This window comes from Pelodiscus sinensis, chromosome 12 (assembly GCF_052426305.1).
Source record: "Pelodiscus sinensis isolate ZL-2025 chromosome 12, ASM5242630v1, whole genome shotgun sequence".
NCBI lineage: Eukaryota > Metazoa > Chordata > Testudines > Trionychidae > Pelodiscus > Pelodiscus sinensis.
This window is the reverse complement of record NC_143063.1, coordinates 3,046,270-3,070,452: the sequence shown is the minus strand read 5'-3', so window position 1 is coordinate 3,070,452 and position 24,183 is coordinate 3,046,270. Positions and strand designations below refer to the sequence as shown.

Genomic DNA, 24,183 nt, shown 5'->3' with positions numbered 1-24,183 from the left:
CCCCTTCCAGGGACAGGCCTGCGAGCTTAACATTCAGCACTTGGCTAGAGACCAAAAGTCAGCTGACTAGAGAGACCAGACTCATTGCTTATTACCACCCACTAGCAACCACCGCCCCTGCCCCCTTTGCCCCCCATGGCTGGACCATGAAATGTGTGAACTCCTTATGCTGCAGTCTCGTCTGCCTTGTTCCTAGCTGTGGCACGGAGTCGGGCCAGGAACAGGAGGGGTGTCTCGCTCACAGTTAGTTCAATAAGATACATCCTGGGACCAACCCGGACGGCTGCCAGGAGCCAATGTCTGTGCCAATCTGGGGGGCAGTGAGCTGGACCCCCAGACCACCCTTCCCATTGAGAACGCTCCCTACAGGTATGCAGACAAGGTCTCTGGTGAAAGCTGAATCCAGAGCTAGGAACCCAGGGGGGCAAAGTGCTCAGCCCAGAACAGACTCAACAGAGACCAGAGAGGAGTCTGAACTGCAGAGGCGCGGGGCTGCGTTAGAGGTTTTGAATACGCGACAAGCAGCTCTCTGAGCCCTCGCACGTCTGTGCTCCTCACCAGCCTGACCACCCACCGTCAGCTCAGCCAGGAGATAAAACCGACCCTCCCCCCAGTCAGAGATCCCAGCCCTCCGGGGCACACTGCCCCTTCCCCAAAAGCCTGGGCAGCGAGACAGGGCTTGTCTTAAGACAGGGCAGGGCACCATACGGCCCACAGGCTGGATGCGGCCCAGCAGGAGCCTCAGCCAATGGGAGCTGCCTGTTTGCAGGGCAGGCAGCAAACGAAGCCTCGCCGTCCCCTCCCCGCGGCTCTGACCAGCAGCGGGTGCCCTGTGCTGCTCCGAGTGCAGGGGTGGGACAGGCAGGGAGCCGGTCTGAGCAGGCTGCTGGCTGGGAGCCGCCCAGATTCAGTGCCTCCTGGCCAGAGCCTGCCTTTGGCACCCCAACCCTCTGCCCTCCTCTCGCACCCCCACAACCCTGCACCCCAATCCCCTGCCCCAGGTGACAACTCAAAGTCTTTCACCCCAGTCCCAGGTCTCCACCCCCTCCCAGATCCCGCATCCTACTCCCCTGCCCCGGTCACAATACCCTCCTTCACCCAACCTCCTTCCTAGACCCCACAGCCCCCCTCCTGCACTCCAATCCCAACTCTGAACTCCCCTTTGCACCCAACCTCCATCCTGGACCTGGCACCTCCTCCTCGACCACTTTCCAAATTCTTGGAGTGCCCCCCTGTGACGGACCCGGCGGGGTCCGCACTGGCCGCAGGGGAGAGACCCCCCCGGCCCCTGGGAAAGCGGCTGCCGCGAGTGCCGGCAGCCAGCCGAACGGCGCACTGCCAGCACGGACCCGCCGGAGTGGGCGGGCGGGCGCGCGCCACAGGGTGAGGACAGGGGCATGAGCCGCGGGGACGCGCTCGTCCAGGGCGCTGCGATTCGCCTCGTGGGGCGGGGCCGCGGACGCATGGTGGGAGGAGGGGCGTGGGCGGAACGCCGGCGAGGTGGGGCTTACCCCACAGGCGTCATCCACCCATGACCATAAAAGCGGCGGCAGGTCGCCCAGGAGGAGGAAGGTCAGGGAGCAGCCACCCTGGCTTCCAGGGGCGTCAGACCCCTGACAGACCGGGCGACGAGGAAGGACGGAGCAAGCAGCTGGCGACTCGCCTTGGGGCGGACTCGGCGTCTTCAGCGGGCTAAGTGACCCGACACCGGTCCGGCCGTTGGGGCCAGCCGGCGGGGAGTGGAAGGAGCCCGAGGCGGGGCCTTTCTGGCGCCCGTGGGCAGGCGAGGGGCGAGTAGAGGCCCCGCTGGCCGTGGAGAGCGGCACTTGAGCACTGACTCCACTTAGGGCCTCGGGCTGGGACCTGGAGGAGAGGGCGGGCCCGGGTCCCCCACTCCCGACACACCCCGCCCGGAAGCAACCCCCCCCCAAACGACCACCCGCACAGCCGGGGCTGGGGACAACAGTAGCCGCATCCCAGCCCCACGAACATACTGCTCAACCCTCCCCCCCCCTCCTCCCGAGGGTCCGTGGGGGGGGAAGGGACCTAGGACCCAGGAGAAGGTCAAACACCCGGGCTGGACCCCGCTGGGGGTGCCACCCAGAGAGACAAGTGGAAGGGTCCGCTGAACCCCCTCGGCCGCCAAAGGCGAGGGGTGATCGCACCCTATCCCGGCCCCTCGAACCAATCTCGGCGGGGGCCGAACAAACAGCGTCAGGCGGTGGGTCCGCGGAACGCCCCCCCTTCTGCCCCCTGCTTGGGGGAGCGGGGGCGTGAGGCTCGCACCCAGTAAACTCGCCACACCCCCCCAAAGAGATTAACGCCCACCGCTGCTTGGAGACAGGCACCATTTCACACCCACATGCCAGAGAACAGCCTGCTGCCCCCTCTTCCCCAACAGCCTGCACTCATCTCAAGCACGGCACGGTAGCTCAGGGCCAGAGCCGCCTCTGGCCTGGAATTCCTTTCCCACTCGGGGCGTTAGGGATCAAAGCCAACATTTTAAACTCCTTCCCCCCTCCCCCGCCAGAAGCCTGACGCAGAGTCCAGGAAAACCCAGCATGTTGGAGCCATGAGCGTCCCACGCCACTTGAATGTTCAGTGCCACATTCTGAACCCGTTTCGGTTTCCGGGTATACGCTTGCCAGAGGTGCCCTGGGTGAAAGGGAGCAAGGAAACCCACAGGATGCACCCACTGCGGGACACAAAGCCTCAGAACCGGGGAAAACGTGCTGTCCTGCGGAAGCGGTGTAACAAGAGCACCCAGTACAAAATCCCAGCTCATCCCCTCTGACAGAGCAAACCCAAGATAGCCAGCATGCTCAAACAGCGGCAGTGGGCTGAGCTGGAACACGGCCTCACTTACCCTCACTAGCAGCCCCCTCCAGCTCTCCTCCGTCCTGCTCCAGGTCAGCCTCCTCCGCTCTCTCCTCCGCATCTTCCAGTGCCTCGATGGTACGGGACACCATTTTCCTCAGGGAGGTCCCACCGGACAGCACAGCAGACAGGGCGTCCGAACGTCTGCTCAGACTCATGGCGGCAGCTGGCGGCAGAGCACTTGCTCTGTCAAAAGCTGGACAGGCAGAGTTGGGGTTACACAGGGGCAGAACGGGTGTCCCGACGATGTTCCCTGTGGCACTGGGGGCAGGACGAAACGGATCCAGACACCAGTGCAGCGTTTACATGCGCTTCCCTCCCTTTACTCAGAACTGGACCTGGAAAGACCTTTGCAGCTTGGCTTTTCTCAGTCCCTGCTGAAAGAGCCAGAGGGGGCATTGGCTACAGGCTGGCAGCAGCCTTGGATATCAATGCCACGCAACCCCAGTGCCCTCAGGACATGCTCCCGTTCGTCTGCTCTCATGCTCAACCCAGTCCTCTCGCGCCTTCCTCCACACTGCCGGTTTGCCCCAACATCGCCCCTCTCCACCTTCGGTCAGATCCGGCCCCAAGCGGATCCCTTCCACCAAGCTTGCGAGCGAGAACCCTCCAGAGTTAGCCTGGCTTTGGCCCGCTCTCCAGGATGCATTAGGACAACCGGAAGCGCCACAGGGCAGAGCGTCTCTCCATAGCTGTTCTGTACAGCACCGAGCGTACTAGCCGTGGAATACTGACCCGGCCCCCGAGCAGCGTCACATCGCGCCCTCCCGACAGAAGTCAGGAGACAGCGATGCCAGGAGAGTCACGGGGAGGGAGCTAAAATCCTGTTTAATCGGCTCAACATGTCATTTAACGGACTAAAGAGGGAGGCAGCATCCCAGCCGGAGAGCTTCTCCAGCCCCCACTGGTTAATTTTAACCGATACGGCTGGCCCGTGAAGGGGGAGTTAACCGGTTAGCCATTCACACGCTAGTCACAGGGCGCTCTATGTTAACCACGGTCCCATGCGTCTTGCAGGAAGAACTGTGCACAGCTACTCACCGTTGCAGATGCTGACCCTGAGGCAACAAGGCACCAAGGTAACAGGAAAGAGATGCTGGTGGTCACCCCATGTCAGCATCAGCACTACCCCTACCCCAGAGCCCCATGGAGTTGGGGGCACAAAGGGGGCAGTTACCGTCGAACCTGAGGGTTCAAAAGGGCCCGGAGCAACAGCTGCCGCAGTAGCCGCAAGGGATGTTATGTAAACATGTAACCTCGGAGCAGGCACACGCCTCCCTCCTTGCTGGCTCTGATCCAGAGGGGCTGTGTGCGTCCGTGGATTAACCAATACGAGCAGGCTGAAGGGTTCCTTGTTTCAGGGACGATACGCTAACATCCCTAGCAGCAGGCGCAGCGTCCGGAGCCCTGGGTCCTGTAAATCACTGCTAGAGCACCGCGCGGTGCGCTCAGCCAGCATGAAGGACTGGGGGCGGGGGGCGGACGCACTGCGCTCTGGGCAGCACTGAAGGCTGACCGCCCTCGGTCCCACCCCTTGTGCACTTGGCTCCGCCCCTTCCAGGAATGCAGAGCTCCTCCCCCTTGCCCAGGGGCCCTGTCAGTGGAAGCCCATGCCAGCCGTGTTTCCCAACTCTGGGAAAACTTGATCTAGAGAAAGAAGGGGAAGTGGTGACAACTAGAAACCCACAGCTGGCCTGGGCCCGCCGACATCGGCTCGCGGGGCTGAGGGTGACGTGCGGATACATCGCTGTGTGGACTTGCAGGATCGGGCTGGCGTCTAAGCTCTGAAACCGCCCCCCCTTGCAGTGTCCTAGACCCCCAAGCCACAGCCCAGGTAAAACCACCTACACAGCAGCAAAGCAACCCTCCAGCCAGAGCCCCAGGAGCCTGAGCCGGCAGGAACGGGCCAGCCCCGGCATCTCAATGGGGGTGGGAGAACCCGTCTTCCCCCACAGGGAGAGCTTGGCAAACAGCCAGGCGCAGGTGTGATTCATGTGCCCTGCAATGGCCATTCCCGGATCATAGGACAAGCAGCTTCCCCAGCAAGTCCCCGCTCAGCCCCCTCCGGTACTCACAGCCAGCCGCCAGCTCGTCTGCCCCAGGAAGCGGCTCCGAGTAACTGCTCCCTCGGGTACGTTCTCGCTGCTCTGCCCCGAGCAGGCCCCGAGACCCAGCGGCCAGCTGATCAGCGTGCTCAGGATCCTGGGCCAAGTCCTTCCCCTGCCGGCTCTGCGGCGTTCTCTCCTCTGCACCCACATCAAGCACCGGGCCCTCCCCAGCGGCTGCGCTGGAAACCCGGCTCCCTGGCGCTGCCGTTTTGCCTCTCGAGAGCGTTGGGTCTAGAGCCGAGACGCCGGCGTAGCTTTGCTCCCCGCGCTGCGGCTGGGCGAAGAGCTCCGTGTTGCTGAGGATGATTTCAGTATCACTCGCCCCCATGGTCACGCCAATCAGGGACGTTGCCTGCGACTCCACCAGGTAGTTTTGTGCTGGTGAGAAAGGTTTCAAGTCAGTTCAACCCGCGGACTCAGTCAGGGCCCTAGGAAACCATAGCCATTAGCAGGGCAGGCATCCAGAGTCAGCCAGTCAGAATCCTGCCCTGCCTGGATGCCAAACCATAAGCCCGCATAACAATTCAACTCCAGTCAAAAGGACTTCTGCTTTGCCCACAAACCCACAGCCGTCTGGATAAGGGCTGCAGAGCAACGCAGACGTGGTCCTCCAAGCCCTAGGGCCCCCGCCGAACGGCTAGGATGCTGCGTCCTGCCATGAGCTTCTGAAAAGTTCTCCTGGAGCTCCCCAGCTGTCATGGGCCCACGTGAACAGGTCTTTCCTGCCAAGAGCCATTCGGAGACAGAGACTCCAAGTACAACTCCAATTTGTTTCACTAGCCTCGAAAGGGGGGAATGGCCCCCCACCTTATGGGGGCTTTGAGGAGGAACCTCTATGGTGGCGCTGACAGAGTTCAGGGCAATACTGGTCCCTGCTGGGAATTCTGCCAGGGAGACATCAGAGCGAGCCAGGACGTTAAAGAGCCCAGGGAGCGAGACACGTTAGGAAGGACGAGAGAACTCGGTAGCAGCTCAGTGAGGCATCTTAGGCTATGTCTAGGCTACCTCTATTTTCGAAAGAGGATATCGTCTTCCGATCTCACTTTCGAAAGCAGATCTTTTGAAAGTGAAAGTAGTCTGGATGCGATTTTTTTCAAGGGTTTCTTTTTGAAATAGCGTATTTCGAGAAAACAAATGTGGGGTTATTTCAAAAAGAAACCCTTGAGGTTTAAGGGTTATTTCGAAGAAAGGGTTTCTTTTCGAAATAACCCCACATGGACCGCATTTGTTTTCTCGAAATATGGTATTTCGGAAAAGCGGCCGGCCACAATTATGCAAACGAAGCGCGGGAAATTCAAATCCGCGCTTCATTCGCAATTTCGCTTGTCTGCATTTGCATTCCTCTCTCGAAGGAAGAATGCAATGTAGACATACCCTTAAAGGGGGTGGGGGAGTGTCCCCTTCCCCACATACAGGGGCTGCCCTGGCCATCTGGAACAGCCCCAGGCTGTGGGGCTCCACAGGGCTGGAGCAGCCCCCTGCTCGCGACAGGGAGGGAGCTGCTCCGGCCTCCCCGATGAACCTTTCCCATCCCTACCCCAGACTCATATTACGAGGACAGTCTGGGGAGCAGAGGGAGGAATTTAGTAACGAGCTTTTTTTAGAATGTCCTTTGCTTTACTTGGGCACCCTAAAAGCGATGCACCTCCACCTAGCAATATCTGGGACACAAACATTAGGCTCATATCCTGTTTCTTTTCGCTGGAAGGAGGAGAACTAATGAAACAACGATGCCCCAAGAAAGATTTTGAGTCAAGGCCATTTAAAACTCCGGCTTTGTCAGCGCCCACTGAACTTCGAGGACCAGTATCGATTACAGAGAAATAACAGCTGTGCTCGAGGCTCATCGTGCTCCTCCTCCGACAGAGGTACCAAAGCTCCGAGAGCCCTGAAAGGCATCCGACAAAACTAGGGGAGAGCTCAGCCAACAGTCCTGAAACGCCCAAAAGAACAAGCAGGAAAAGGTTGACTGGAACCCTTTCAGGCCCTTTTTCTCCAGCATGAAGCAGCCAGCAGAGAACACGGGCCTGGTTGATTTCTTAAAACCCTGCAGAGTCACCGTTCACGTGACTCCACGAGATCTCCCTCTCGCACCCGGGGCTCTTGCTGAGGACTTCTCACCCTCCCCCCCATTTCTCCAGGAGACCCCAGGTGCTGGGTAGATGACTGCAAGGGCCTGTGTCCCCAGAGGCTCAGTTCCAGCCTGGAGCCAGTGGCTACATTTGGTTTCGTGGGGAGCGGAGACGGAGGGGGGATATATACACCGCACTCCCCAGCGGTGAGGGGGCGCCGTGGGTCCAGGAGGACAGCAGCACAGCCACTGGGCAGGCTCAGTATAGACTCTGGCTATGGGGAGAGGGGACTGATTTCACTCACTACACTTCAATTCCCTCCAGTGCCTTCCTCAGTCCCAGGTCCCTAAGGAGATGCCAAATGGGACACGTGGATTCAGGACCACCTCAGGCTCCGGCATCAGCAGGACGGAGGGACCCTCAGACCTGGGGCACAGAGAGGGAGAAGCAGGCTCCACCGACAGGGGGTCACCGGGGGCTAGGAGGAGGTTTGTGCCCCTCAACTCTAGGATCACTTCCAGGGGAAGTGGCCTGGGAATCCTGAAACCTCCCCCTCTGCTTCTCCACACAGCGCCCCCCTCACCCCAAACAGGAAAACACCCACTGCCTTTCATCTGCAACAAGTGCTGCTCCACGCCGCCTTCGAAAGCCTCCACGTTGACAGCTCTGCGGTTCTTCGGCCTGCGGATTAAGCCTCTCTTTTCAACAGACTCTGGTGGCACCGGGGTAGCAAGAGAGATCTGAAGAGACCTGAAAAAGGAGAGAGAGTAGAACCAACTGCCTCGCACTCCCCTCCCAGATGGCTGCGGCCGCCAGAGAGACAGCTGTGCTGCTTTGACATCCTCAGCCCGGAGAGCGCCCAGAGCTGCGAGGGAATCCCAAGCAGCGCAGGGATCAGCTCTGCTGCCCCACAAGACCGCACTGTGGGATGCGTCCCCACAATGCTTTGCTCTGGCAGAGTGCTAGCAGTGTGGCCACGAAACGTTTGACCGGTTTTCACTTTCAGCGACGTTTGCAGCACTTTCATCTGCAAACTTTGCCAGTGTAGACAGAGCCGAATGTCTACGAAGCCTTAAACACTCACAGACTTTAAGGTCAGAAGGGACCATTATGATCATCTAGTCTGACCCCCTGCACAGTGCAGGCCACAGAATCTCGCCCACCCCTCCTAGAATAATCCTCTCACCTAAATCTCAGATATTGAAGCCTTCAAATAGTTTGAAGACCCCAAGATGCAGAGAATCCTCCAGCTGTGATCTGTGCCCCATGCTACAGAGGAAGGCGAAAAGCCTCCAGGGCCTCTGCCAATCTACCCTGGAGGAAAATTCTTTCCGGACCCCAAATATGGCGATCAGCTAAACTCTGAGCATGTGGGCAAGACTCACCAGCCAGACACCCAGAAAGTTCTCTATAGTAACTCCTATCATCCCTCCATTGACCTATTTCCCACTGATAATGAATGGTCAATTAGTTACCAAGATCATGTTACCTCATCAAACCACCCCCTTCAGAAACCCATCTAGTTGAATCTTGAAGCCAGATAGATCTTTTGCCCTCACTACTTCCCTTGGAAGGCCGTTCCAGAACCTCACTCCTCTAATGGTTAGAAACCTTCGTCTAATCTCAAGTCTAAACTTCCTACTAGCCAGCGTATATCCATTTGTTCTTGTGTCCACATAGGTATTAAGCTTAAATAATTCCTCTCTCTCCCTGGTATTGATCCCTCTAATATATTTAAAGAGAGCAATCATGTCCCCACTCAGCCTTCTTTTGGTTAAGGGAAACAAGCCAAGCTCCCTAACACAATAGGAAATCGTTAAAAAGCAAATAAACTAGTCGGCTCCCTCCTGCAAGGTCCTGAGGAAAGCAGTGAATACTCGCACTCTCTTCATGCCAGGGGCTACCCACACACACAAGGAAAAAGGTTGTCAACTCCTCAGAGCAGTGGCTAAAACAGCACCATACCAAGCAGAGGAGAGGTACACCTCATGAACGTTAAAATCAAGGCCAACCAGACCCCACTGTCCTCAACCTTTCCATCAGTTATCACATCTGCAGCGAGTGATAAGGAGAGGTCTCACGGCAGGAGGGCCTGGCTCGGCTCAAAGGAGGGGCCCAGGCATGAGCAGCAGGGAAGAAAATGCAGAGGTTGTCAGTCAAAGCTCTTCTGAAGACCTCGGACTGGCCCATCCTGCCTGCTCCTCCCAGCTGGAGAAGGTCTGGTGAATCAGAGCTGTTGTAGTCATGCCAATGAAAAGCAGAGGCTTTGTGGTTTAACTCACCTTGTCAGAGCGGTGTTGTCCAGCGTTGGCTGGTCTGGAAAAAGATTGAGGCACATGTTAGCTGAGTATGTCACAACCTGTACAGATATTACACCCGAGCAATTATATTCATGGGAGGGAACCACCTTACACACGCTCCACTCCCCAGGAATGGCTATGCTACAATCCCCCGAGAGCAAAGCCAGAATGTTACTTCTGCTATTTTGTATTTAAGGTGCCATGAATTGAGCAGGGGGCAAAAATCTATTCAGTGTGTTTCCTTAGTTTAAAGAAAATGACATGCAGCAGCTTCAGGGTTCCTATTCTGAACTTCAGTGCTACTTATGAACATAGTAGTGGCTAGTTCTCAGAAAGGCAACAGATTGTTGATGCATAAGACAGCTTCATGCAGGAGAAGCCTCCTCACTCAGTAGTATTACTACTGACCCCATTCATCTATTAGTCACCGTCTATTGGAATATTAGGCGCATCACAAACACTCTCTATGAACCCGTCTCTTCCAGGAGTCTGGGAGTATATTTGCAACCTAAATACACCCCCGTCCCAGGTGAAGTAGTTCCCAAAAGCTGCCCCTTGTCCATGCAACCCCAGGAGAAAGAAGGCCAAGTTGGAGCCCAGCGGTGCTGTCATGGCTTTTGGGAGAGCCATAAAGTGAGAGCTTTTAGATAATATTCTAAGGCATCACCTAATCTGACCTCCTATTTAACCCGGACCACAGCACTTCCCCAAATTGATTCCTGTTTGAACTAGAGCACACTGTATAGAAAGACATCTACTCTTGCTGTACACATCTGCAGTGGTGGAGAATCCAGCACAACTTTTGGTAAGTTGTTCCAATGATTCATTACCCCCGCTGTTAAAAACGGACATGTCAAGTGTGAATTTGTCTAGCTTTGATGTCCAGCAGGCTGTTCCCCCCATAGGTACGTCTAAGCAAGCTGTCTGTTAAATCGTCTCTTTGCGAAGCTGAAATGGAAAATTCCAAATGGAAGAATAGCAACTTGGAAAGCCACCCAGAGAATCACGTGGGGAGCTGCTTGGGGGGAAGCCAGTTACTTGTAACTTGGGTGATTTTAGTCGCTCAGTGATGTTGTTTTTAATCCCCACACGCTGGCTTCCTGGCGCAGAGCTGCCCGGCAGACAAGCTGCTCAGAGCTGACCTACTGCAGCGGGGGAGTTCACGAAAGCTCTTGTGAAGCTCCGTGAAAGCCTGGACTGCAGAGTCAAACCAGGAGTCCCTGCTCTGCCTTACCCAGGGCTCGAGGCAGTCGCTCATCTGCTCCTCGCTCAAACTCAGAGATGCTGAACTTCTTTTTCTTCCGACTCCTGGCCACGTTGCGAAGAGCGGTGCCGTCAGGAACAGAGTCCGGCAGATGCATTTCCAGGCTACCAAAGCAAACAAGCCACAGTTCTAGTGCAGGCCAATGTTCTAGCGTTACCATGCACGCACACTCACCTCCTCCAGACCCGCCTCTGTGCTGCATCAGCAGTAGTAACATGGGCGGGGGGGTGCAATGGGGCATGTGAACAGAGATGGGGAGAAAGCAAGGAAAAGCTGAATTGGGGAGAGGCAGTGGGGTGATGCGGGGGGAGGGGAAAGAAAAGCCCTCTCGTGGTGTTCTTCTCCATCACGAAGAGAAACAGGTGGGTCTGGGCTCCCTTTTCTAAAGCTACTCGGCAAGTCACCTTTAAGGCTGGTTATTTGTCATTGCAAGAGAATTCACAGATGCAGAGACAGAATTCAAACCATCACTGGGTCATTATTTTGAGCAAAACATTCTTTCCTTTGCAGTACCAATTAACGACAGCTCTATGTAAGTGCAGAAGCTGGTCTCTCTCACCAACACAAGTTGGTGCAATAGAAGGTATTACCTCCCAGCCCCCACCTTAAAACCCTAAATCACGTCCCTACACTGGGCAAGCTGTCACCTTTACAAAAGTAAACGGAGGTTAGAAACGTTCCTAAGTAGGTTAGAGCTCATGACTGATTGTGGAGGGAAAACACCCTAAAAGTTACCATATGATTAATCAGCACAGTAAGTCTTCTCAGATGGTGAACAAGAGATAATTTAACATCAGTGTCAAGATACTGTAATCTTGCTACTAGGGAAGTGAATGTGTATCTGGGTACATGGTTACACACACTTCCTGCCCTTCTGCATCAGAGATAGTGGGGGGAGAGAGGAGGGAAATGGGAGCTGATGGGCTCCCCCCAGCCAAATATAAATGAGTAACTGCTGAATTTTTCAAGTTTACACAACTAACATTGTTGGGCCCAGAAAAACAAGGCTTGGTCAACATTATGCTAAAGGAAAGTTAACAAAGGCTAATTTCATAGGCCTCTGAGTATTCTTGACAAGAACCAGAAACGTGGTTCAAACAGAGGCGCACCCTCCATGCTGGCTTAGGTTATAAAAGTAAGATAAGTGACAAATTACATATTTGTACCTACTGTAAGTAGAACGGCTTGCTTTGGGAACTGGTCAGTAACTCCCTGTTTCTGTTCCCCTTCGCTAATCTTACCTCCCTATTTTTGCCCTTTGTTTGTGCCCAACTCCCTTGTCTCCTTGTTCCTGGTACCTGCCTTTTGTGATTGATCAGAAAGTTGCTGATGCATTATGAAGCACTTCTGGCCACAATGAATGGTTGGCCAAGATATGCATAGATATTAAAAGTTTTAGAAAGCGGGGTGAGTGGCCTGGGCGAAGAGCTTATGACGCGACAGAACTGTCTTTATAAGCCTACCTGTTACTAAAATCACGGCTGGTTCTCTTTGGAGACGGGCTGCTCTCTATTGTTGTGTGCACTCTTCAATAAAGAGCTTGTGATTGGACTTTGCTGGTGTTGCCTGTCTCTTTGCGGTCAGACAACGAACTGAGCCGTCTGGGCTAGAGTCCCTGACAACTGCATTTTAACATCCCTACTTGCTATCATACAGATACATCAGAAGCAATGCAGTGTCTAGCTGTTACTTGCTGAAGAGTTCATTTCAGCCTGCAGCTTGGAATCAGAAGCCTATATACATTTATTTTAGGAGAACAGGCAGCAGTTCCTAGAACTGCATCTGTCCAACTCCCCTGCCAATGTTTGTGATTTTGCAATCACATTTTCATTTCTTAAACAGTTTCTTTCCATGCTTTGTGAATCTCCCCACACACTGTGGGAAAAAGAAGAAGTGAATATACAAGAGAAATAATGAAAGTGACAAAACACAAAATGCTGTCAAGGGAGAAAACACGTGTGTATTTATCTACCAGTTCCAATAATCTTAGCTGTTTCTTGTAACAATAAGATGTGAAAAGTTTTCAGACAGAAGCGTGCTAAGAGGAGTGGCTGAAAAAAGGCCTTTTTATTTGTATATAAATAATGAATAAATTACTCTAAAAGTTAGAAGTATAATATTACACCTACTATTAAGAGGAGAAAGCTGGATAAACAGACAGCTAATAGTCTGAACATGTTTTGGCCTTATAGAAGCTAATCAAGGAAAAACACGCAAAATACATAAAAAGGAGGTTTAGGTCACCTGCATTTAAAGCCATCACCTACTGCATGCCATAGTCTGGCACCAAGTGATCTTTTAGAACTCCCTGCCCTTTGGAGGACAAGCAGCTCCTGACTCAATCTGGCCCAAAGCGAACATGCAACATGCAAAGAGGATTTGGGGTTTTTTGGGCCAATCTGTGTGTCAGCTCCTATGGACTCATTCTAGGCCAATTCCCAGACAGAAACCAACTAAGTTATAAGGATGTGAAGAAATCAAGCATGTCAATAAGTTATACCATGCTGGAATGGGACAGCTGCTCTTCTCCTTCATCTTTTCTCCTTTTACTCTAAAGAATCATGTCTCCAGGGATTTAAAGTTAATGTATTAAAGATATTTACACGGATATTTTTGAAGTGTTTATGCAGTACATTGGAACTCTGGCCATTTTAATCAGATCAGATCAAGAAACCCTGGTCCCCCATCACCACCCCGAGCTAGAACTCTGTCCGTAACTTAACAAGTTGACAGGAAACTACTTACCCACTAGAAATTCTCTCCGATGGAGGCTGCGATCCAGACTCTTCAGGTTGTTTGGTCTCATGCACTGGAGGAACTAAAGGTGAAACTTGTGGCTCTGTCAACAAAAAGTACTTTGTTTTCATAAAATAAACTAGTAAGGAGGTGTAATGAGAAGTTCCCCACTCCTTCGTCGGGTTCATTTCTTCCTGTTTCTAAACTAGGAAGAAACATGTATTCAGTTTTAGGATGCCACAGTGGAGGCAGGATAGGAGTAGATGTCATTTGGGTCTCCCCAAGTGAGAGGTGCGCACTCCACGGCAAACTTACAATTAATTTTGCAGCAAGGCTTTCTACTGCTAATTGTATTAGGATTAGTAGTGTTAAAAACTCAGGTAGCAAGTGGCAAACCAATTGGGTGGAGACATAGCTCAGTAGTTTGAGCATTGGCCTACTAAACCCAGGGTTGTGAGTTCAATCCTTGCAGAGGCCATTTGGGGCAAAAATTTGTCAGGGATGATATCTGGTCCTCCTGTGAAGGCAGGGGACTGGACTGGATGACCTTTCAAGGTCCCTGCCTATCTCCTAGAACTGGAAGGGACAATCTCCATTAATTAAACCATCTTCCAGTGCAGCTGACCCACAGTTGGCAGAAGTGGAAGTTTGTAGAAAATTCTAGTGTAGGCTTAAGAGACAAAGGCCACATTTCTATTCATGTTCAATGGGCAAGAACATAACAGGCCAGACTGGCTCAGGCCAAAGGTCCATCTAGCCCAGTGGCCAATGCCAGGTGCCCCTAGAGGAAACAAACAAACAAACAGGGAATCATCAAGTGATCCCTCTCCAGTCGCCCATTTCCAGCCTCTGACAGAGGCTCGGGACGCCATCTTGGCTAATAACCAGGGCTCTACAAAGTATTGAATCGCGAGTAGATTTCAGCTGGGCACCCCATTCATTTGCCATGCAGGCATGCGCATTGTGGGGCTGGCAAGCTGCTGTCGCTGCTGTTCATCAAGCCCTGCTAATAACCATTGATGGACCTATCCTCAATGACCTATGACCTATCCTCCATTAATTTATCTAGCTCTTCTTTGAATCCTGTTAATGTCCTGGTTTTCACACCATCCTAGAAGACAGAACTACTCTGCCATTTTTGCGAAGGTGAAACATATAGGCTGTGTCTAGACTGGCAAGTTTTTCCGCAAAAGCAGCTGCTTTTGCGGAAAAACTTGCCAGCTGTCTACACTGGCCGCTTGAATTTCCGCAAGAACACTGACGATCTCATGTAAGAAATCAGTGCTTCTTGCAGAAATACTATGCTGCTCCCTTTCGGGCAAAAGGGCCAGTGTAGACAGTTCAGATTTGTTTTGCGCAAAAAAGCCCCGATCGCGAAAATGGCCATCGGGGCTTTTTTGCGCAAAATTGCGTCTAGATTGGCACGGACGCTTTTCCGCAAAAAGTGCTTTTGCGGAAAAGCGTCCGTGCCAATCTAGATGCTCTTTTCTGCAAATGCTTTTAACAGAAAACTTTTCCGTTAAAAGAATTTGCGGAAAATCATGCCAGTCTAGATGTAGCCATACTGCCTTGAAAGCGAACATTTCTTGCACAACTCTTGCAGCGGTAATACACGGATAGCTATCTTCTATAGAAATGAATCAAAATGATCTTAATTCCTCTCCCTCCCCACCCCCAACAGAATTATTAAAGAACACAAACCGACTCCCATTCCCCAGATCCTTTAAAAAATTGATTTGCTGCTGTCTGCCTTCCTAGAGGAGGATTTTCAACTTACGGGTCCGGATGATTTTTCTGAGCACCACCCTTGGTGTATCATTATCAAGATCAGGGAGAACAGCTGCTCTCTTCTTCGGCAGAGATGTTGTGTCAGAAATACTTTGCCTCCTTGGCTCAGACAAGCGCTACAGGAGAAATCAAAGATACACAAGCTCTCGTATTCACCAACAAACCTAAATCTCAGAAGCAAAAGTAGTAAGGACATCTCTCCTCATGAAAGACTGGCCAGCTAAATCCTCCAACCACACAATTGTATAAAGTATTTGCTTTAGATAGCTTATCTCTTTAGTTACCCAAAAATGTTGTCCTCAATTTGCTCTTTATCAGTGTTTGCTTTTCACTTTAGGACTGAATGCTGAACAGCTAAACTAGGCAAAAAACTTTGCTCTCCCATCCGTGATGGATTCGAGTACATTGTTCCCCTTAAAGTACGACATAGGGAAGATTCATGAATGTAGGAGTTACTTTATTTTTATTAAGTTCCTGCCTCTCCAGCATTTATTAGTTACTAATTTACAAGAAACATTGTTTCCTTGTGCTCTCCCACGTGTATATCTGTTGTCTCTTGCCTTAGACTATAAACTGTTCAGGTAGGGATGTCCTTGTGATATTTTGCACAGGACCTACCACAAAGAGGCTCTGATTTCAATGTGCTACTGCAGTGGAAATTAGGGATGTGAATGATTAATCAGTAAGCATCACCCTTACCAGGAAAATGCTTACTGGGTGGGACAGGAGCAGCCTATATCTACGATGGGGGCCAGGAGGGAGTGCTCCAGCCCAGTCACAGCAGGGCCACTCTCCAGTCCAAGCAGGCTGGAGTGCCCCCCCCCCCCATCTAAAGTGGTTAGTTAACAGATTAAATGGCATTTTACATACCTAGTGGAAATATTCTTGCTAAGAAGTACAGAATATTTGAGAGGAGACCTGCAGTGCAGTGACTGAAGAACTCCGCTCTTCCCAAAGCAAGTTATGCAATAACAGCATTATTAAATAGCTGAGTTTAAAAGCTGGAAAAAGACAGTATTGCACCATCAGAACTGTGCTATCACATAATGACTCTTGGAAAGAGAAAAACTGCTTAGCTGGTGTGACTGATCAGTCTCCTACTGAAAAATATCTAAAGGGAGCTGAAAACTGTTTCAAATCACCTACCTTCATTTAAACATTGTAACTACTTGTAGTAAAGACCACCCAGTCTACCACCTGAATACTACCTCAGACAAGCAGACAGCCTTGTGTCTCTCAGCTCCAGCGAGAGAACTCAGTTATGCTTCATTGCAGATTCCAAGGCTACAAGGGAGCATTACGATCAAGTCTGATCTGCTGTTTAACACAAGCATAGAACTTCTCTGCATTAATTCCTGCTCTAGCTCAAGCCGATCTTGCAGAAAGAGATCAAATAGTAAAACTATTTCAATAGTGCAGAATCCACCACAATCCTTAGTAAGTTGTTCCACTAATTAAATTACTCTCACAGCTGCACTTTACTTCAAACCAGAATTTGTCTAGCCTTCTTCCAGACGTTGGATCTTATTATGTCTTTGTCTCCTAGACTGAAGAGTGATTCATCATCCAATTTTTGGTTTCAGGGTAGCTATTTAGGTTCAGATTCAGACAAGCCGAAGGTGATATCAAAGCATCAGAGGAGCAAATAGTACCTCTTTCCCCACCGACTGCTGGATCTTCTCTTTCATTTTATGGCGCAGGGCCATTGAGGGAGAGGCTGCACTGGCACCCTGGCTGATTCTGGTAGATCTCCGGGTCCTGGGAGAAGACCTGGTGTGTGGCATGCTGCAAAAAAATGCAATGCCAGTGTCCAGTTAGCAGGGCCACGACAGGGCCGCGATGCTGTGCTACCCTGGAAGCGCTGCCCCAAAGCGGGGGCAGGGAGAGGAGAGTGATGCCATGGGACACAGCCTGGGGGGGAGGTTCTAGGGGTCGGCTCAGCAGTCACTGTCCTCTCCCCTGCTTGAGAACTAGCGGTACCTTCCGCCCCTTCCCGCAGTGTCTCAGCCGGGGGTCAGTCCTCCCCACCCACGGGCACTAGTGGTCTCCTCCGCCCCGCCCTGTGTGATGAGCCTGGGGTCAGTCCCCCCCCACCCACGGGCACTAGTGGTCTCCTCCGCCCCGCCCTGTGTGATGAGCCTGGGGTCAGTCCCCCCCACCCACGGGCACTAGTGGTCTCCTCCGCCCCATCCTGTGTGATGAGCCTGGGGTCAGTCCCCCCCCACCCACGGGCACTAGTGGTCTCCTCCGCCCCACCCTGTGTGACGAGCCTGGGGTCAGTCCCCCCCACCCACGGGCACTAGTGGTCTCCTCCGCCCCACCCTGTGTGACGAGCCTGGGGTCAGTCCCCCCCACCCACGGGCACTAGTGGTCTCCTCCGCCCCACCCTGTGTGACGAGCCTGGGGTCAGTCCCCCCCACCCACGGGCACTAGTGGTCTCCTCCGCCCCACCCTGTGTGACGAGCCTGGGGTCAGTCCCCCCCACCCACGGGCACTAGTGGTCTCCTCTGCCCCCATGACTGGAAACCCCCCCACGGGCACGAGTGCTCTGCTCCGCCCCCATGACTGAACCCCGCCCCCCCAGGGGCACTAGTGGTCTGCTCCGCCCCATGACTGAACCCCGCCCCCCCACGGGCACGAGTGCTCTGCTCCGCCCCCATGACTGAACCCCGCCCCCCCAGGGGCACTAGTGGTCTCCTCCGCCCCACCCCGCTCGCCCGAGCCTGGGGACAGAGGGCCCCCCCCAGGGGCACTAGTGGTCTGCTCCGCCCCCATGACTGAACCCCGCCCCCCCACGGGCACTAGTGGTCTCCTCCGCCCCGCCCCGCGAGACCGAGCCTGGGGACAGAGGGCCCCCCCCGGGGCACTAGTGGTCTGCCCCGCCCCCATGACTGAACCCCGCCCCCCGCGGGCACTAGCGGTCTGCCCCGCCCCCCGTGCCAGAGTCCCGGTCCCGCCGTGGCTGGCCCCGCCGCTCTAGCGATGGCGGCCCCGGTACCTACTTGGCGGCCCCGCGCACCCCGAGAGCTCTGAGTTCGGATCCCCCCGCGCGAACCCAACGCCCAGCACAGGCAGCTCCCGCCGGCCAATTCAAGCCAAACCTCGCGATAATTTGATCCGGTCTACACCCCCCCCCCTGCGCGCTTTGCCTGCTGGGAGTGGTAGTTCTAGCCTCGCCGTAAGGCAGACTTCCCCTAGCTTTTAGCCTGCCCTCCCCCCCACAATGCGACTAGGGACTTGGGAGCAGCTGCCCCAGAGGGACACCTGCCCCCTGCAGACTGAGCGATTAATGTAGCAGTTCCCTTAGGACCAAAGATTAGGCAGAGCAGGGGACTCACTCCCTTTGAGGAGCCTCAGCCTTCTCTGGCTTACCCTCCCTCTCTTGTTTTGCTGGAGTTCCTGTCTGTGGTTTAGATTTCTCCTGTTGTGCCTGGAAGACCCACAACAGCACCACTACTGAAAGGGCTGACATTTCAAGGATTGTGAGATGTACTTTACATCTGTCTACACTGAATTTTAGATTGGTCACTTTGCATGGAGTCCAGCATGGATCACGCAATGTCAGTAAGGATGCAGGAATGCTACTTTGAAAATACATTTATTTTCTTGTAAATAGAATCCATTTGATCAGGGAGAGACAATTACACTCATGCCATTTTTACAAGTTAACTCTGAACAGAAACAAAAGGTATGGAAAAATCCTTGAAGAAGAGAGAGGAAAGTTAGTCCACCGGGATCACTATTTATCCCAACCCAGGCATCTTATGTTAGGAGGACGTAAGGACTGTCCTAGATCCACTGTTTCTCAAAGTTTTGGAAGCTGAGCCTTACTTATGAAAAGTTAAACCAGTTCCTTTGTACTCCTCCTCAGGAACTCCAACAAGTGTTAAATGCCTGCCCAGCTTAAGGTATTTATCTTCCCAGCTGGTCTTTCATTAGCTCCACTTTATATTTGAATATTAATCTTTCCTGTCCTTTGTTATATGCTTTACTGAACAGTGGGGGGAAAAAGTAGTATTCCTGTTGAGTTCTGGGGACTATAACCCAAGCATGGGAATAGGATGCATTGGAAAGGTTATAATAGACGTATAATGTAGTCTGGCCAGGCGAGGGGCATGAAGGCTCAGCTGCCTGCCTAACTCCCACTCAGGAGTGCATAATGAAGTTACAGTACAGAAGTACAGAAGGTACAAGTTGCCTACAAGCCTCTGTGTTCTGTGTGATGGATGTCCAATTGGTTCTAGGGATGTTACATATAATTTAATTTAATAATCATGTAACCGCACCAAATCTTAGCAGTTACACGATTATTGGATGGTCCCCAGGGCAGCCAGTGTGCTCCTGGCCCCACTCCCAGAGAGCCCCCTGCCACCTTGCAGTGCTGCCAGAGCAAGAGGAAGGGGGAGGTAGCTGTGCAAAGCTAGTTCTTGGGGGAGCCAGCACACACACAGAGCTGGCTTAAAAGCTGGCTCCCCATGCCTCTCAGCTCCTGCCTGCCCCCACCCGTCCCATGCTGCTGTCTCTGTAAGAGAGGGAGCCGCATGGGGGAGAGGGGTCAAGGGATTGGTGGTTCTGTGGGAGCAGATATGCGCAGGGAGCCAGCTTGAAAGCTGACTTCCCAGGTGTACTGGCTCCCGCCTGCTCCCCTCACCCTCCAAGCAGCTGCCTGTGGTAGGTGGGACAGGCAGCTATCTGGTGCTTGTGGGGAGCTGGCTTCTACTGGCTCCTGCCTCCACCCCCACTGCTCTCCGATACAGAGGCTTATCCCTTAGTCATTTAAATGACTATATGCTAACATCCCTAATTTGTCCTGGAACACTTATGTATAAATTCTCTTACGACTGCAGGAGCCTCTCCGCTGACAACCTTCACTTGGTCTCAGCATTCACCTACGTCACAAGGGTGTGACATTATCCCCATCTTACCAACGGGAAACTGAGGCACAGAGCGCTTGACTGGTGTGACATCACACAGGGACTCTCTAGCAGACCAGGGACCTGACCCCGGGCCAGCCTCCCTCGGACACCCCCCCCGCACTGGGAGGCCACCCCGGCCGGCGCGGGGCGCAGTGCATTGTGGGACAGGAGGTTGCTGGGCCCAGCCGCGAGGCGCTGTGGCTCTGGCGGTCCCTGTGTACTGGAGGAGCAGAGCATCGCGGGCCGGGCAGCCCCGCCGCGGGACACTGTCCATAGCGGGCTAAGCGCGGTGCATTGTGGGATGGGGTGTCCGGGCGCGGAGTCTGCGCGGTGCACTGTGGGGCGGGCAGCCCCGGCGCGGCGCATTGTGGGGCGGGCAGTCTCGGCGCGCGGGCTGCGAGCGGTGCATTGTGGGACGGGCAGCTCCGGCGCGGTGCACTGTGGGGCGTGCAGTCTCGGCGCGCAGGCCGCGTGCGGTGCATTGTGGGACGGGCAGTCTCGGCGCGCGGGCCGCGAGCGGTGCATTGTGGGGCGGGCAGTCTCGGCGCGCGGGCCGCGAGCGGTGCATTGTGGGGGGGGCAGTCTCGGCGCGCGGGCCGCGAGCGGTGCATTGTGGGGCGGGCAGCCTCGGCGCGGTGCACTGTGGGGCGTGCAGTCTCGGCGCGCGGGCCGCGAGTGGTGCATTGTGGGGCGGGCAGTCTCGGCGCGCGGGCCGCGCGCGGTGCACTGTGGGGCGGGCAGCCTCGGCGCGGTGCACTGTGGGGCGTGCAGTCTCGGCGCGCGGGCCGCGCGCGGTGCACTGTGGGGCGTGCAGTCTCGGCGCGCGGGCCGCGCGCGGTGCACTGTGGGGCGGGCAGTCTCGGCGCGCGGCCCGCGCGCGCTGCACTGTGGGGCGGGTAGTTCCGGTGCGGCGGCGGCGGGCGGCGGGCGGCGGCCTTGGCCTTGTGGGAGCTGTAGTCCGCGGCCGGCCGCGGCGGCGGGGCCATGCCGGGCTTCACGTGCTGCGTGCCGGGCTGCTACAACAACTCGCACCGCGACAAGGCGCTGCACTTCTACACCTTCCCCAAGGACGCGGAGCTGCGGCGCCTCTGGCTGAAGAACGTGTCGCGCGCCGGCGTCAGCGGCTGCTTCAGCACCTTCCAGCCCACCACGGGCCACCGCGTGTGCAGCGAGCACTTCCCCGGCGGCCGCAAGTCCTACCTGGTGCGCGTGCCCACCATCTTCCCGCTGCGCGGCGTCAACGAGCGCAAGGGGGCCCGCGCCCGCCGCGCCCGCCCCGCGCCGCCCGCCGCGCCCGCGCTGCTGCTGGCCCTGCCCGCCGAGCCGCAGCCGGGCCCCGCCCCGCCCGGCGCCGAGGACGTGAAGCCCATCGACCTGACGGTGCAGGTGGAGCTGGGCGGGCCCGAGGCGCCGGCGGCGCGGCTGGCGGGCGAGGAGGGCGAGGGCGGCCCGGCGGACCACTCCTACTCGCTGTCGTCGGGCACCACGGCCGAGGAGCTGCTGCGCAAGCTGAACGAGCAGCGCGACATCATCGCCCTGCTGCAGGTGAAGATGAAGGAGATGAAGGGCAGCATCCGCCGCCTGCGCCTGGCCGAGGCCCAGCTGCGCGAGGAGATCCGCGAGAAGGACCGGCTGCTGCACGCGGCCAGCGCCGGCAACCGCAAGCGCCCCGGCCTCTGAGACCCCCGGGCCCGCCTGCCTTGGGGGGGAACCGGGCCCTGGGCGAGGGGGGTGCTGGCGGCCCCTGCCAGGTCACGCCGGGATAAACTCGTAGGCTGCCCTCCTTCTCCCTTCGTGAACGCCCAGTGGGGAGGGGGCCGCTGGCTGCTCATGGCATTTCCAGCCCCGTGTCCAGGCGGGCGGCCTTGACGCCCTGTTTTGAATGTAGGTGGCAGCCAGTGCCCTCTCAGCGCTGCTGGGCCAGGAGCAGCTGTCCCCGACCGGATTTGCAAAACTTTTCTAGATGGGACCCATGTTACCACTAAGTGGATGTAGGGCAATGACCATCTGTAAACTGAATGAAACTTGGTACAACATTAACTTGGGAAGCAGCCATATTACTCCTCGGCAGAACCGGAATAACGGCGAAGCACGTTTAGAACCAGGACTGGCGCTGTATCCTCCGTGGAAGTGAACAACCGTGTTCTATTTGGCCGCCTTAAGCAAAGACAGGAGGAAAGCTTTCAAAAGCCCTGTCGAGGTGATGCTGTTTCTTCTGTAAATTACTGATGCCATAAGAAACTGCCGTTTCACATGTGAAAGAATCCCTTTAAAGAGTGCTACAGTCTGGTGTTGTCATTGCTTTCTCTGTGCATTACACATGTAGTTGTTACAGATCTACAGATGTTTTGATGCTTCAACACTGGTAAGGATTATTCTGATTTGGTATAGTGACTTCATGCTTGTTGGCATTCAGTGGCTATAGCACCTCTCCTTGGCTTAAACATTTGACGACTCAAACGTAACTAACAGGCCTATTGGGCTTTAAAAGCCTAACTTCTTCACAAACACCTGGGTTGAAATTTTGGCTTAGCTCACAAGTGAAATGAGTTTAGTTTTTGGTGAGTCTACAGATCCTCACTGCTTGCTTGTAATATGCTTGGCACAACCAGTAGTTTTGACTTAGGAGAGTTCTCCGGCTGGAATATCCTGGCACTGCTCCAGGATTGAGGAATGTTATAGGCCATCAGTATGGGATGCTTGCATTGTCTCTGTTTCTAGCCGGTGTTAGTCCCTCCCTTTTCATGGACAATAAAACAAAACTATCAGAAAAATTGTGGGGAAGGAGAGGTGACGGCTTGAGCCTGAGCATCTTCTTCTAGTAGGACACTTTCAGATGATGATTAGAAAGCCAGTGGATATGGAAACTCAGTGTTCCTGGGGATCTGATACATCCAAATGATTCCACCTTGATGCTTCTATTTAGTGCTTTGCATTTGGACAAATGATACGCTTCAGAAAAGAACAGTTCACCACAAGCATGCCCTATAATTACATCAAAAATGCCCAGACTCTATTTCAGCCAAGTTAGTGGGGGGGAGGGGGGAGTAAATGGATTAACTATAGGTTTTGGGGGTTTAAGAGCTTTGTCTTACGTTCTAATTACATGACACTCAAAAGTGGATCAGGCTGCAGATTTTACTACATCTTATACAACTTTGCTAAATATAAAAGCATCTTTAGTTGGGAAACACTGATTCACTTTTTTTGCTAGCCATCTGTGCAGTTCATTTTGTTCCCAGGGCAGGCATTGTTGAGCCTGAAGGGTTCACAGGGGGTTTGGTCCGCAACGGTGTTCAGTGTACAGATGGCTTAGCTAGACTTCAGTAGGTTTAGCTGATACTATGAAGAGTGGGTCAATTCTCTTAACTTGCATATTGACTCTGATGATTGACGAGGAGGCTGCTGGGGACAGCCAGGCCCACAGCCACTGTGGGTCACAGGGCCAGGTGTTGGCAGGGAGCTGACTCTTTGCTCCCGGGAGGGGTGGGGCCTCAGGCAGTCAGCCCTTCGCGCCCCCCCAGCCCTCAGAGCTGCATGGAGCAGCGCTACAGCAGCAATTCAAAGGGCAATTTCAGCCGCTGCTGCAGTTGCCGCAGGGAGCTCTGGGCCCCTTTGAATCTCCGGGCCCTGGGGCAATTGCCTCTTTTGCACCCCCCCCTTGGCAGGCCTGATGCTAGCAATTTATTCATGTATTACAAAACACATACGATTTCATTTTAATTTATTTTTCCAAGCTCACACCCAGCTACCTAGTGTGCATGTCACAGCCACAACAGGTTTTCGTGAGGGAAGGTGGGGCAAACAAGCTCACTATGCTGTATCTGCATTAACTCCTCAGCTCTCACTTGGATAGCTCTACTTCCATTGGGACAATGGGCAGCATACGGTCTCTTTTTCTTGCATATTGTAAATGAGACTCTTCGTGCCTCCTAGCTGCCTGAGAGTGTTCAGAACATGCGCGTGGTAATAGTCATGGTATTTTTCTACCATTATAATGCACTTCAGGACGTTCAGCTCTGTGGAGCGCTGGACTGGTTAACTGCGGGACTGTTCCATTTCTCCAGGTTACACTGAGGTGCTAACATGCCTAATTTTAATAAAGTCTATTTTGTTTTGTTA

At 54.2% G+C, this 24,183-nt stretch overlaps 2 protein-coding genes across 4 annotated transcripts in view; one reads left to right on the top strand and one right to left on the bottom strand.

The window, feature by feature from the left end:
- The window catches only part of CENPT (centromere protein T), a 29,899-nt gene extending 8,516 nt beyond the window's left edge, over positions 1 to 21,383 (bottom strand). Inside the window, exons 1-9 of one of the 3 annotated variants that reach the window (XM_075940524.2) lie at positions 21,262 to 21,383; positions 16,798 to 16,930; positions 15,135 to 15,261; positions 13,367 to 13,460; positions 10,592 to 10,725; positions 9,340 to 9,373; positions 7,662 to 7,807; positions 4,953 to 5,363; positions 2,867 to 3,073 (exon numbers count right to left, since the gene is read on the bottom strand). In XM_075940524.2, coding sequence (XP_075796639.2) covers positions 2,867 to 3,073; positions 4,953 to 5,363; positions 7,662 to 7,807; positions 9,340 to 9,373; positions 10,592 to 10,725; positions 13,367 to 13,460; positions 15,135 to 15,261; positions 16,798 to 16,930; positions 21,262 to 21,281 — 1,306 coding nt within the window. In that variant the 5' untranslated portion in view covers positions 21,282 to 21,383. Of the gene's footprint in view, positions 1 to 2,866; positions 3,074 to 4,952; positions 5,364 to 7,661; positions 7,808 to 9,339; positions 9,374 to 10,591; positions 10,726 to 13,366; positions 13,461 to 15,134; positions 15,262 to 16,797; positions 16,931 to 18,147; positions 18,294 to 21,261 lie in introns of those variants that run through there. The other 2 variants (XM_075940525.2, XM_075940526.2) reach the window with 2 other exon arrangements.
- THAP11 (THAP domain containing 11) lies at positions 20,916 to 24,183 on the top strand. Its single transcript, XM_075940534.2, has one exon. The coding sequence runs from the start codon at positions 21,046 to 21,048 to the stop codon at positions 21,739 to 21,741; it is 696 nt and encodes a 231-aa protein (XP_075796649.1). The 5' UTR covers positions 20,916 to 21,045; the 3' UTR covers positions 21,742 to 24,183.

Coding starts and splice junctions, on each gene's coding strand:
- THAP11 (XM_075940534.2), top strand. CDS start 21,046: ATGCCGGGCTTCACGTGCTGCGTGCCGGGCTGCTACAACAACTCGCAC.